Here is a 14,847-nt window from a genome sequence, read left to right on the forward strand (position 1 = left end):
CTAGTAATTTTATAGTTTTCAGCGGCACCCCAGGGGACAGGACACCTTGGCCTTTTTATAATCACTCTAGAGTCTCAAAGCAGAAAGGAAAAAAGTTAACGATCAGCTATGCAAAGGCTTGTGGGGATTGCTTAAAGACAGCCGATTTTCACTTTACCGGAGTTACTAAAGGACTTCAGGACAAGGATCCCGTCCCTGCAGGAGCGTTTGTTGTTGAAGAAGCAGGCGAGCGAGCGCTCAGGTGCGCCTCGGCAGCTTGACTGGGGTCCGCAAGCCCGGTGCGACTTATTAGCTGCTTGCAGCCTACTGACACTCTGGCGGAGAACTGGAGGAGGCGCCCAGTGGGCTCTGGGTTCGGCCCAGAGGCGTTTCAGAGGAGCCGGTCTGGGGTTTCCCAACTCAGGCGATCAGGATAGGCAACAGCCAAGAGAGGCGCTCAGTTGCTTTGCACCCTCCTCCCACCTCGGTTCTGTCCACACCCACGGGCGCCCCGCCCCCTTGGCCTTATAGAGGGGACTCGGCACCTCGGCGCGCCTCGGAGCCAGAGGTTTCCCGGAGAGGAAGGCGCGGCTGCCTCCGGGGCCAGTGAGCCCTGGCGCCGCCGCGGCCGCGGTCCCAGTAGCGGCATAGGGCGGCGGCTGCGCCCCGCACCATGGAGGGCAGCCCAGCAACAGCCGCGGTAGCCGCCGACCTCCGCCGCCGCCCGCGCCGCGTCTGCCCCCTCCCGCTGCGGCTCTCTGGACGCTATCCCCTCCTCACCTCGAAGCCAACATGAAGGAGACCCGGGGCTACGGAGGGGGTGCCCCCTTCTGCACCCGCCTCAATCACTCATACACAGGCATGTGGGCGCCCGAGCGTTCCGCCGAGGCGCGGGGCAACCTCACGCGCCCTCCAGGATCCGGCGAGGATTGCGGATCGGTGTCCGTAGCCTTCCCGATCACCATGCTGCTCACCGGTTTCGTGGGCAACGCACTGGCCATGCTGCTAGTGTCGCGCAGCTACCGGCGCCGGGAGAGCAAGCGCAAGAAGTCGTTCCTGCTGTGCATCGGCTGGCTGGCGCTCACCGACCTGGTCGGGCAGCTTCTCACCACCCCGGTGGTCATCGTCGTGTACCTGTCCAAGCAGCGTTGGGAGCAGCTCGACCCGTCGGGGCGGCTCTGCACCTTCTTCGGACTGACCATGACTGTTTTCGGGCTCTCCTCGCTGTTCATCGCCAGCGCCATGGCCGTCGAGCGGGCGCTGGCCATCAGGGCGCCGCACTGGTACGCGAGCCACATGAAGACGCGTGCCACCCGCGCTGTGCTACTCGGCGTGTGGCTGGCCGTGCTCGCCTTCGCCCTGCTGCCGGTGCTGGGCGTGGGCCAGTACACCGTCCAGTGGCCCGGGACGTGGTGCTTCATCAGCACCGGGCGAGGGGGCAACGGGACTAGCTCTTCGCATAACTGGGGCAACCTTTTCTTCGCCTCTGCCTTTGCCTTCCTGGGGCTCTTGGCGCTGACAGTCACCTTTGCCTGCAACCTGGCCACCATTAAGGCCCTGGTGTCCCGCTGCCGGGCCAAGGCCACGGCATCTCAGTCCAGTGCCCAGTGGGGCCGCATCACGACCGAGACGGCCATTCAGCTCATGGGGATCATGTGCGTGCTGTCAGTCTGCTGGTCTCCGCTACTGGTAGGTAGTTCCAGGGTTGGGGAAAGTCAGGATGTGTGTGCGAGTAAGCGGGAACGTAAGGCTTTTCTAAGTGCTAAGTGGCAGCACCTGCAGGGGTGTGTTTGCAACCGCAGAGCGCTGGAGTGTCCTCTCCTCCTATCCGCGCCGTCTTGGTTACAGCTTCAGAGTTGAGCTCCTCACTTAGCTGAGCGCCTTCGAAGAGCCAGGATTCGCATTACGCGCTGGTTATGAGCACATCGAGATCACAGGGCTGTTCACATTCTAGTCGGGGAGGAGATAGGATATGTCACTGAAATGACACATATGCAGAGATAGAGGTTTGTCCTGGGTGCATCAAGAGCAGAATGGCTATGATAACTGCAGCCTGATACTGTGAGGGTTTTCTTTATTTCAAATACCTCTCTCACGTTAATGAGATTTTCAGTCTGCAACCCCAGACAGTCACAGCCCTCCTGCGACGTATGAGCAGCCTTCAAGGTTTATTTTTGATGATGTAGGAGAACGAAAGATGCGAGTTTCCTCCTCAGCCCTTCGGCATGGTGCTTGGCTCTCTAGGAGTGCCTGAACCATAGTCAGTGGGATCCGGAAACCCAGCAGGCCAGCATTTACTTACCCTTGTAGCAATCAAGCAGGGTTTGCTAATCCTGAGAGAGGAGGTAGAGGTTTCCCATGTCCTAGCTCCTCACACCAGAGCAATGCAAAGGAGCAAGGGATGTTTGCAAAGGCTCTTTGTCCAACACTTGACCTTACATGATATTTTTGAGGTTTTTTGTCTGTGTTGCTTTTAGCTAGAAATGTCCATGTGTACGTGCTGTTTACTTATTCTTGAAGAATGGATGCTTACTTAGGCCCTGGGGAGTCTGGGCTAATAGATGTTGCAGAAAGAGCCATTTGCTCACTGTCACAAAGGTATAACCAACTATATGTATTACACAATTGTGAAAAACCTTTGAAACATGTGAATACAGTTTTTTTTTTTTCCTAGTTGTGGTAAAATATATTACATACAATTCAGTATTTTAACCATTATTGTGTGTACAGTTCAGTGGCATTAGGCATTAAGTACGTTGACTTTTTTGTGTGCCATATATACTTTTAAATCCCTTGCATTTGAAAATAGAAATGTAATTTCTTTCACCTGGTTTGGTAGATTGGCGCACAAACCTTGGCTCCAAATCAGTGACATGAGGGGACAAGGAGAGTTATGTTGAGACCTAACTGCCTACAAGTCGCTGTATGGTCACAGTTCTTTATTCCAGGAGTTGGAACTCAGGCTGGTGTCATCACTACGGCTTATCAAAACCAGCACCAGTTTTAGATATACAGTATTTACTTTTATGACTCAGGAATGGGGTGTACAGGAGGCCAACTAGGAAGGAAGAAAGAGTTCTAAATAGTAAACACTTTACTAAAGTGTGGTAATTAATATAACTTTAAAGAAAAAAGGGTATCTGAATTTTTCACAAGTGTCATTTGAGCCCCACATCGTTGAGTTTGCTGTATCACATGATTTATATCCTAGGGGAAAAAATGCAGTTAAATCAATTGAACAAAATACCCACACAGTTAATCAGACTTATAATTTACTGTTTGTGTATTTTGTTTTTAAGTCAAAGAGAAACCATGTAGTGTGGTTTTGATGTAGACACTTTAATTCTAGTACCATGAGTATGGTGGCCTCAGAAAGAAAGTAGGTCAATCTTGAAAACTGTAATTTAGGATGGCCAAACTCACTCTTTCAAGAAAGACTGTATTTGAAACTAGTCTTACTTAATTTCAATTTATTTTCATTCGGATAATACTAATTGATTTATAGCATTTTACTGCACACTTTATTAATTCAATTATACAAACATTAAACAAAATAAATTCAACATGTGATCATATCAAAAAGGAGATTTTTTTTTTTTTCTATTTTTGGACACAGAGTCTCGCTCTGTCACCCAGACTGGAGTGCAGTGGTGACATCTCAGCTCTCTGCAGCCTCCACCTCCCAGGTGCAAATGATTCTCCTGCCTTAGCCTCTGGAGTCACTGGGATTACAGGTGCCCACCACCACACCCGGCTAATTTTTGTATTTTTAGTAGAGATGGGGTTTCACCATGTTGGCCAGGCTGGTCTCGAACTCCTGACCTGAGGTGATCCACCCGCCTCAGCCACCCAAAGTGCTGGGATTACAGGCATGAGCCACTGTGCCCAGCCTAGGAGAAATTGGAACTTTTAAAAGAAAATGGTTCCATCAGCTGGGTGCGGTGGCTCATGCCTGTAATCCCAGCACTTTGGGAGGCCGAGGTGGCTGGATCATTTGAGGTCAGCAGTTCAAGACCATCCTGGCCAACATGGCCAAACCCCGCCTCTACTAAAAACGCAAAAATTAGCAAGGCATAGTGGCATGCGCCTGTAATCCCAGTTACTCAGGAGGCTGAGGCAGGAGAATTACTTAAGCTGGGGAGACAGAGGTTGCCGTGAGCCGAGATCGAGCCACTGCATTCCAGCACGGGTGACAAAGCAAGACTCCATCTCAAAAAAAAAAAAAAAAAAAAATCTCCAAATATCTTCAAAAAGATTTACTGTACAAAGTTGGAATTATTTCAAAGAAAAGAAACTGACAAAGCTGCTTTCTTAATAGAGAATTGTAAGAACGAAAACACTAGAATTTAGTGGATTGAATTTTCAGCATATTAGTGTTTAAATGAGATTAACACTGTTTTTTCTAACTATGGGTATAGTATAGATTTCCTGTTAGCATATGTTAAGTTGGGTATAGGATACTGTTCTAATTGTCCAAACTTCGTACTTGAAAGGACGCTGAGTATATCCTGGATCATGACTATAACAAATATTCAGTTGTTACTGCAGGAAAACTTGGTAGGACAGAAATACCATAATAAGAAAATGTCCCAACTGCTACAAGTTCCCACTACATAAATACTTAAATAGAGGCTTATGTATCCTTAAATAAAAGCTTTGTTTCCTTTTTCTTTTTCTCAGAAACTTTGCAAAATACAATATAAAATGTGAAATTAAGAGAGTACAGTGGAAAACGATGTCACCATGATAGATGATCTACAGTTTTTAGTTACTGGTTATTGAAGACATCACATTGTCATTCTGTTGCAATCAGCCAGTTGATTCAGCAATGCAATCTATTTGACTTTTATCATTATTGTTTTATATTTTATGAATGATGCTCACCATAGCTCAGTTGTTTGACATGATAGCTAAATTTCCAGAAATGGGAATAACCTTAGGATTTTGTTCAAAGGAAGCTGTGAGTACATTTTGTACTTTTATAACTTGGCACTCCCAAACAGGTAGAATGTGGCTAATACTGTAAGCTATCTCAAAAACAGTAAATATAAAGCCAGCTATGAACATTGTGAAAAGTGAGGTATGAGCAACAGTTTCTCATCATCAATCTTGGAACTGGATAAAAGCAGCCTTAGAAACTTTTGCCTTTAATCTTGAACCGGTGAATTCCCTGCTCAGTATCCACAAATACAAACAGAGATTTTCAGTTCAAGAAGATTTTTTTTGTTTTAGTTAAGAATCACTGATACATTTTGACAAGTGAAATTTGCCTTTAATATGCCACATGTGGTAGATATGTATGGTGAATTATTTTCAGAAATGTTGTTTTGTAGCATATAAAAGTATTATTCAATTGCTAATCTCTTCTGCCACTAACTTTCTGCCATATTCAGGATGTTGTTTCAGAGAAAGTGATTAAACCTATGAATCCACATTATAGGAAAAATATTCTACAGTTTTTCTCTTTTGAAAAAGGTGTGTTGGCCGGGCGCGGTGGCTCAAGCCTGTAATCCCAGCACTTTGGGAGGCCGAGACCGGAGGATCACGAGGTCAGGAGATCGAGACCATCCTGGCTAACACAGTGAAACCCCGTCTCTACTAAAAAATACAAAAAACTAGCTGGGCGAGGTGGTGGGCGCCTGTAGTCCCAGCTACTCGGGAGGCTGAGGCAGGAGAATGGCGTAAACCCGGGAGGCGGAGCTGAGATCCGGCCACTGCACTCCAGCCTGGGCGACAGAGTAAGACTCCGTCTCAAAAAAAAAAAAAAAAGAAAAGAAAAAGGTGTGAAGGTCAACAAAATATTCTATGATTGTAAAACTGATTATATTATAATCTGTTCAGAAAAGCAGAATTTACACATTTATGAGTGAAATATTTAAAGAACCCTAATCCAAGACAAGATGTAATTAATGCCTTTGGCTCTCAGAAAAAAAGTCAGTCTGAATTTGGCAGAGGAGATTTCCAGGAAGAGGTGAATTGGCATAACCTGACTTCATGACTTCATGACTGAGACCAACTGTGTCCGCAAACCCAGCCCAATGAGAACAAAGGGTGCACACTAGATCAATGGGAATTACGTTTTTAAAAATGTTCAAGAAAACAAATTTAGGTGGTTAGTCCCTGAATGACAAGATGAGGACTTCACTCTTTTGAGTTTATTAGAAAGAGCCAAGAATTAAACACTTCTTAAGCCATCACCTTTGAAGAAATTCACATGGTCTGAAGTTGTAATATAATTGTGAGTCACTGACCCTTCTCTTTTGAACAAGCTGTGAAGGTCAGCAACTAAAATATAAAAGTTTCCACAGGTTTAGTTTTCTGGGACTAACGCTCAGGAATATGTTACAGCCATCTGTAACAGACTATGATTCATCTGAGGGTGCAGAGGGGTGGTAGGTGAGGGATACTGGGTGCTAAGTTTCAGTTTTTAGTTCTGCCCTTGCATTGCAGTAAAGAAATGCAGGGAAGTCCCCCCAAAACTCTTTACATCTGTGTAACACTTTTGCAACCTGCCAGTGTTCCACATTTATCTCATTCATGCCTCTCAATGCTAAGATCTACAACTGTAACATGTCAAATCCTTACTCTCCCATTTTTTCCAATTGCTTTACAAAAAGATAGGATGGAAGTTTGTATTTCAACTCCTGCCAGCTGTGCTTCTTGAGAAGCCATAGACAATCTCTCAAGTCTTCCTTTTCCCTAGAAAATTCCAACTTTCATAAAGATGGTAACCAATGAAGGAGCCTAATTTTGGAGGGGGGTTCCTCTTATATCTTGTCCCCTAAGTTTATGGCAACATTTTACTGTAAACATAGTACAGTCTCTGACCTACGATTTTTCAACCTCATGATGGTGTGAAAGGAATGCACATTCAGTAGAAACTATACTTGGAATTTGGAATGTCGATCTTTTATCGGGCTAGTGATATGCAGTATGATACTTTTTGGTGATGAATGCACAGGTCCCAGTCAGCCAGGCAAACACAAGGTAAGCAACCAATACTCTAAGTGGACTGTGTTGCCAGATGATTTTGCCCACTTGTAGGCTAATGTAAGTGTTCTGAGCATGTTTAAGGTAGGCAAGGCTAAGCTATGATGTTCAGTAGGTTAGGTGTATTAAACATATTAAATGCATCTTTGACCTTACAATATATTTAACTTACAACATTTTCAACTGACAATGAGTTTACCCAGATGTAACCCTGTTGTAAGTTGAGGAACATCTGTAATTGATTCTTATACAGAAATGACAGTTGGACGGCATATGACTGAGATACATACAACGTGGAATTTCTCTGTGAATTCCTGCACCATGCTCTCTTTACACAGAACACTTCTTTCTCCATTTTTCATTGCCACTTTACCCCTCAACCATTCAGCAATATCTGCCAAGCACCCACCTCTCTTGGATTGGCTAAGATCTCAAGTTAGAAGCCATTTTCTAGCGAAGCCTTCCTTCATCCTCTCTAGGCCATGGTTGGGTGCCCTGACATTTTGATCTCATGATACCCCGCATTTCCCTGTCACAGTCTGAGTCACACTTCATTGGAGACATTGGTTTATTATCTTTCTGTTCTTTTAGTTCTGCCAAGGTCAAGTATAGTGTCTGTCTTGCACATTATTTTTTCCCTAGAAACTATCATAATTACTTGCCACATAAGGTCTGCCCAATATGTGCTTATTGACTGAATACATTTATTTTTCTTTTGAGACAGAGTCTTGCTGTTGCCCAGGCTGGAGTGCATTGGCACGATCTCAGGCTCACTGCAACTTCTGTCTCCTGGGTTCAAGTGATTCTTGTGCCTCAGCCTCCTGAGTAGCCGGGATTACAGGTGTGTGCCACCACTTGCCCAGCTAATTTTTGTATTTTTTTACTAGAGACAGGATTTCACCATGTTGGGCAGTTTGGTCTCAAACTCCTGTCCTCCTATGATCCGCCCGCCTCTGCCTCCCAAAGTGCTGTGGCATTACAGGCACTGCACGGGCCTTGACTGAATACTTCAGCAACCAAATCAGAAGACAGGGTCTGGCCCCATATAGATAAGCAATTAGTTTTTGGCCTTGGACAATTCACTTGATACTTTCATGAACCCTCCCCTCCCCTCCCTTCCTCTTTCTCTCTCTCTTTCTCTCTCTCTCTCTCTCTCTCTCTTTCTTTCTTTCTTTTTTCCTTCCTTCCTTCCTTCCTTCCTTCCTTCCTGCCTTCCTGCCTTCCTTCCTCCCTCCCTCCCTTTCTCCCCCTCCTCCCCTCACCTTCCCTCCCCTCCCCTCTCTCTCTCTTTTCCTTCCTTCCTTCCTTCCTTTCTCTCTCTCTCTTTCTTTCTCTCTTTCTTTCTTTCTTTCTTTCTTTCTTTCTTTCTTTCTTTCTTTCTCTCTTTCTCTCTCTCTTTCTCTCTCTCTTTCTTTCTTTCTCTTGAAATAAAAATGCCTACCCAGCTCATTTCACAGCATTAGAATGAAAACCAACAAGATTAACATATGTGAAAATAATGGGGTAGTATACAATACTATGAAAATACTTTATTACTGAGTCCTTTTAGCAAGCTGGGAATATTCCTTCCATATGAGGAATACCACTGTGATGTTTTGCTGGATAGTAATATTGACTGTTGTGTTGAGATAGACCTTTCTCCTAGCAAACTGGAGAAAAGAGGCAAGTAGTGTTTCACAGCTTGATTAGTTAGAGTTCACTGGGAAAAACATGTGGTAGAGAAGGCAACTTTCAAAAACAGAAAGAAAGAAAAATGGTAAACCAAGTGTGCCTAACTTTGTTTGTTTGTTTGTTTTTGAGACAGAGTCTCACTCTGTTCCCCAGGCTGGAATGCAGTTCTCGGCTCACTGCAAGCTCTGCCTCCCGGGTTCATTCCATTCTCCTGCCTCAGCCTCCTGAGTAACTGGGACTACAGGCGCCCGCCACCATGCCTGGCTCCTTTTTTTGTATTTTTAGTAGAGACAGGGTTTCACCATGTCAGCCAGGATGGTCTTGATCTCCTGACCTCGTGATCTGCCCACCTCAGCCTCCCAAAGTGCTGGGATTACAGGGTGCCTAAATTTTTATGAGGTATTGTAATTCATCCCTCCTTCCCTTCCCCTGCCACCATCTCTCCTCTGCATTCTCTCAGCCCTGTAATCTATTCCCTTTTACAGCTTCTAGTTAGCTCTCTAACTCCAAAACACACTGATCCCATTTCCCCTTTCCCTTACACCCGAGGGAGGAGTTAGTACCTTGTGTCCTGAAGACCTCTGTCACAGGTCTGGAATGCTCTTTTCTGCTCTGTGGCCCTGAGAAAGGGAGGACTCATCTGCAGTGTGCAGTTCCCCTCCCCACCTGAACAGTCACTCCTCTGCGTTGGAGTTAAATGTGGGTCTTGCTAGCACCCACAGCCTCCCGTGTGAGCTCTTTCCAGTCAGGGTCTTCTTCCTGTTATCCTATATGTGCACAGACCTGTTCTACGGAATCTTGAGTTGAACTAATTGTGCATCTAACTGTTGTCTAGGATTAAGTCATTCTGCAAATTTCTTGAGAGAGTCTCTCCCTTAGTTGTCTTCATCTTTTCACAGGCAGTTAGAAATGTTGGGGCTGAACAGATCCTCTGCTGCTGACTGACAGCCCAGAATTGAATTTACGCAAGTCTTAAATCAGACCAAAGTGTGTGAATCAGAGAGTTGTAAACTGCTTCACACAGTTTGACCAGGTCCTGACAACACATTAATATTATTTGCAGCCTGCAAATAGCACAATATGTTATTTTCCTATCCAGCGGCCTTCCAAGATATTCTCTGGGACGACATTTTTAAGGAGGACATTTCAGTGACTCATGTGGGTGCTTACTTAAAATCCAAATATTATTTTAGTGAACTGATTTTATGATAGATATTTGAAGGATCATCAATCTAAAATGAAAAATTGTAGCAGAAATGAAAGAGGCTTGAGTATTCCCACTTTATATTAGAAAAAAGGAAACACCTACTAATTTAGGCGAAAGTTGTGCATTATAAATAAAAGATAAATTCTCCACCAAATACCGTTACTGTGTAAAAACTCTTGGTAATACAAAAACAAAAGGCCATGTTGGAACTGGAAGCCTATTTATTTCAAGCAATAATTGGTCCCCAAATATTAAGTGTAATTTAAAACATATACTTTCCACTAAGTTTTGTTATATCCTGAAAGTAAATTTGATTTGTATATCTTTTTGTCTCTCTTTCTGAATACATTATAAATGTCATTTTCTATGATTGAGAATATGCTGCTGTTGTGATTCATAAAAATTTGGAAAAAAGAAGTATGTGATTAATGTTGAAAAAGATGAAAGAATGATTGTAAAAGATTAGATTCATTCTAAGAAATTCACAAGACAGTGAAGTGGAGCACTGATTACTGTTTGATGTATGAAATTTCACTGGAAATGTCCTGCTACCAACAACCTTATTTGGGTCAGAGCTTCTGGCAGATCACACACTTGCGTATTTCCCCAAATAGAAGAATGCCTCAGCAGCCAGCTCCTCAGCCACAGAGTAGCATCAGTGATTAAGTGACCCCTGACTTGTGAGGACTCCTCTCTGCTTCATAAGAAGAACAGAAGAAAGTTATTAAAGAAGCAAGTGAGGGCCACAGAGAGAACAAGGCACTAGATGGCGAGAGACCCGGATCTGGTCATGGCCTTGCCATGTGATCTAAGTCACTTTATCTTGCCGGACTTCCCTTTTCTAATCGGTAAGATAAAACGATTAACGACTCTACTCTTCCTTTCAGTTCTCACTTCCTGTAGCTCTAAGTAGATTAAATGGTCCCTATTGGACATACTATTTCAGATATTTGGGGGGAAATACCTAAAGACTTATTAGGAAGAAGCAGAGAAATGTATGCAAATGGACAAAATAGATCACACATTCTTTTATCCAATGAGTCTATAAATATTTATTGAGAGCTTGTTATGTGCCTGCCACTCTCATCACTCTGGCAATGTGGTGGTGGCCAGCACTGATTCATTTAGCTATACAGGTTAAATAGTTACGTTGCTCAAGAGAGTGCTATTCACGTTATATTGTAAGATAATGACAATCTTTGGAGTTGAGCAGTAGGCAATCTGTGCAGCTCTAGGTGGTAGCCTCGAGGGTAAACCAAATGGAATGCTGTCTTCCTTCATGTAGCTTCCAGTCTATTAAGGTAGACAGGCAGTAGATAATCAGTCATTCCAATAAGCAAATTTAACTAGTCTGATGGGTCTTACTGTGGTTGCCCTTACTACCACACATGAGATTGGCCTCATGTGGGCAGGACAGTGCTGGTCCACTGCAGCATGATGGCCCTAATGGAACATGCTTGGCCCCAAATGTACTGGGTCTGTGCTTGGACTCCATAATTAGGGAGCACATTAATTCACACCTATGACTCCAGCCGTAATGCTCAGCTGCAGTTCTCCAGAGCACAAACACTGCTAGAGCGAGTACATGGACTCAAAGGGCTGCTGACCTCAGGCCACATGCTGCTCTAGAATCAGCCTTACCTCTTGGGTCATTAGGCTCTGGCTGGTACTCAGATTATCTCCTGACAAATGTGTCTTTCCCTTTCTTTTATTTTTTATTTTTAATTAATTTATTTTATTTTGAGATAGGGTCTTGCTCTGTTGCCCAGGCTGTAGTACAGCGATGTGATCATAGCTCAATGCAGCCTTGAACTACTTGACTCAAGTGATCCTCCAGCCTCAGCCTCTGAGTAGTTGTACTATTAGGTGTGCACCACAACACCCAGTTTTTCCCATTCAATAAGTTTGCTTTGAAGGCTTTTATGTCTTTTCCCTGTAGTTGATGTGGCCAAATCCACTCTGCTCCAAGTTTCTTAGCTTCAAATCTTGAGAGAAGAGGTTCAGTTTCTTAGTCTCCTCTTTCACAGAAGGTCCTGGGCCCCTGAAGCACTGTCTACCTCTTCCCAAGTGACCGGCAGAGTCTATACCACAGGGTGTTGTGTGGGTTTTCCTTTGTCATACCACACAATTTCCACTATGTGAAGCTAATGATTCTAAATTTACCAAAATAAGTAATTCTTCTGAAACTTCTGCTCCAATGTCATTTGCTCTGCCCACTTGACCAGAGAAGTGCAGATGGATGCTGGCATACCTTTTTATACATCAAAAATGAGCACTTTATGGAGGCAAGAGAAAGATGTTTTGGGAGAGTGTCAAAGATCTATTGGTGCATTGGGGTTAGGGAGGGCATCTCTGGGAAAAAGGTCACTGATGATGAGTCTTACAAGATAAGACTTCAAGGAAGAAAGAGCAGTATGTGAAGGCGTCAGTGTAGGAATATACTGGAAGCATTGGAGGAACTGAAAGAAGGCCAGATGGATGGATTAGAGTGGGTAGAAAAGAGATTGCCTGCAAGGCCGGTTAGGGAGGGAGGCAGGGCCAGATAATTCAAAACCTTGACATTTTTGTTTGGGAGTTTAGATTTCTACCACAAGTACAATGAAAAACAACTGAAAGCTATAGGCGAATGATTTGGTCTGCTTTATGTTTTAAGGAGACCACTTAAGGTTGCCTAATGGATTAGATGGGTAGAGCATCAGAGCCCTCGAGTACTGAGGACAGACGGAGATGTAGAGACATTAATATGAAGAAAAACTTTCTTCCTTAAATGTTGCTTTAAAAGAGGAGTGGGAAGTAGCTTGGCCTAGAATCTGTGAGAGAGGGGAAGCAGCAGTGAGTCTGTGCAAATGCACCACAGAAAACATTGAACAGGATGTGCTGGGAATGGTAAGCAGATCTGTTTTTGTAGAAGTACCTTTGAGAATGTCAAGAACTATAGATACAGTCAAATAGAGACCGAAGGGAAAGGGAGAAACACCTAAGTAGGTTGCTTAAGATTAGGAATGAGAATTCGTATTTCATTTTGGGCAAGTTGTATTGATTTTCTATACTGTTCTATATTTGTAAAATAAGAGAGTGTGAATTATAAAACCTGAATTCACGAAGCCCATTTAGGTAAACAACTCATCTAATATTTGATATCTTTCTGGAATATTCTTAGTGAAATTGTTTCAGCTTTGTTTATGCTTTGTTGAACACCCTTAATAATAGGAAATTTTTTACTTTTCAAGAGCTCTAGGAATTTTCTTAGAGCCAAGATTGTGCCAGGCTCTTTCTCACACATAGTTTTTAAAAAATTTCTTGCAATAACCCTATGAGATAGGCATTTTTGTCGCCAAAGTTATTGATAATGACAAAAACTAAAACTGAGAGGAATTGAGTGATTTGGTCAAGGTAGCAGAGCTATTAAGTGGACAGGCTGGGACTGAAAGGCCAATGAATTTTCAATAAAGAAACAAAGCTGAGAACCATTTAGAATTCATTTGTCCATGTTTCCTCCATGCCATGATGCCTTAGAATACCCCAATTCAACTTGAACTGTTCTTTCTATTAGAAAAATTCATTTCCCTTATATTGAGTGAGTCAGAAACTGTCCTCCCTTTTGCTTCCACCCTTCGGTGCTAATACTAGCTCTTGGACTAGTTAGAACAATACTAAATTCATTTTTATTTTATTATTATGTTTTATCACAAAGAGGTTAAATTTTTTGCTGACAACTCAGTAACTGCATACATACTTTATTGCACAAGTTTTAAGTGGATCAACAATTATATTAGCAATGTAAACTCATGTTCATTTATATAAAAGGACTGCTCTAGATTCTGGTGCATTTTGTGCCAGGTACGTTAGTAAATATGGCAGACATAAAGGGACTTAGCTACTTCAATTTATGTGAACAGAAAATAGCATATATGTCATCTTATAAAATACCTGTTATGTCAAATCCAGGAAAAGCAATAAATGACAAAAGGAACACTTTAAAAGAAAATTTAGCGATAAAAATGTTAGATTAAAATATTAGGTTTAAAAAACTTAACAGTTGGACTTAGGAACAAGAAAGCATACACATGTTGGGAATTTTTAAGAAAAGATTCCCATATTCCACTTCAGAATTATGACCATATTCCTAAAAAATAATTCTGGGTTTCTACAATGTCTTCCCTGCTAGTATAAATCATTGTTTTGTAGTTATTAATATGGTGACTCACATAAATGAGTTTTAAAATAACATTCTTCTCACTCAAAATAAAATAAGATAAAACTAATATTACCTCCACCAAATTACAAAGAAATCCTATCGGCCGGGCGCGGTGGCTCAAGCCTGTAATCCCAGCACTTTGGGAGGCCGAGACGGGTGGATCACGAGGTCAGGAGATCGAGACCATCCTGGCTAACACGGTGAAACCCCGTCTCTACTAAAAAACACAAAAAACTAGCCGGGCGAGGTGGCGGGCGGGCGCCTGTAGTCCCAGCTACTCGGGAGGCTGAGGCAGGAGAATGGCGGGAACTCGGGAGGCGGAGCTTGCAGTGAGCTGAGATCCGGCCACTGCACTCCAGCCTGGGCGACAGAGCGAGACTCCGTCTCAAAAAAAAAAAAAAAAAAAAAATCCTATCAAAATGTTGGCCAGATGAATCCGGATACAGACACATCAGAACAATACTAAATTTACTTAAAGACATCTTTCATTTTTAAAGTTTTTAAAAATTTTTAAATATAAAAATACTATACCTAATGCTAGTTACACAGAGAGGTATTACTAATGCAGCATTATATTATTAGGTAATGAGGAGATCTACTAAGCTTATAGGCAGAAAAATAACAAAAAATTACCTTGACCGTGGCAGAGGGAGGAGCCAGGATTTATAATTTATTTAGGAGACACTTACTGAATACTGATTGCGTGTGAGGTAGTGCCACAATGACGTGACCCTTGTCCTCAAGGAATGTGTTGTCTTTAAAATGATTGCCTGGAGAAACTTGAAATTGACTCAAAAAAAAA

At 43.1% G+C, this 14,847-nt stretch overlaps 1 protein-coding gene across 5 annotated transcripts in view; it reads left to right on the forward strand.

The window, feature by feature from the left end:
- Positions 1–532: 532 nt before the first annotated feature.
- PTGER3 (prostaglandin E receptor 3) overlaps positions 533–14,847 on the forward strand; it is a 217,126-nt gene continuing 202,811 nt past the window's right edge. For all 5 annotated transcript variants that reach the window (XR_010577805.2, XM_065520241.2, XM_005543036.5 and 2 more), the window contains exon 1: positions 533–1,668. Coding sequence is in view for 4 of the 5 variants with exons in the window: in XM_065520241.2 (XP_065376313.1) it covers positions 772–1,668 (897 nt within the window). In the remaining variant the exon portion in view is untranslated. The remainder of the gene's footprint in view (positions 1,669–14,847) is intronic.

The sequence above is a fragment of the Macaca fascicularis genome, chromosome 1 (assembly GCF_037993035.2).
Source record: "Macaca fascicularis isolate 582-1 chromosome 1, T2T-MFA8v1.1".
NCBI lineage: Eukaryota > Metazoa > Chordata > Mammalia > Primates > Cercopithecidae > Macaca > Macaca fascicularis.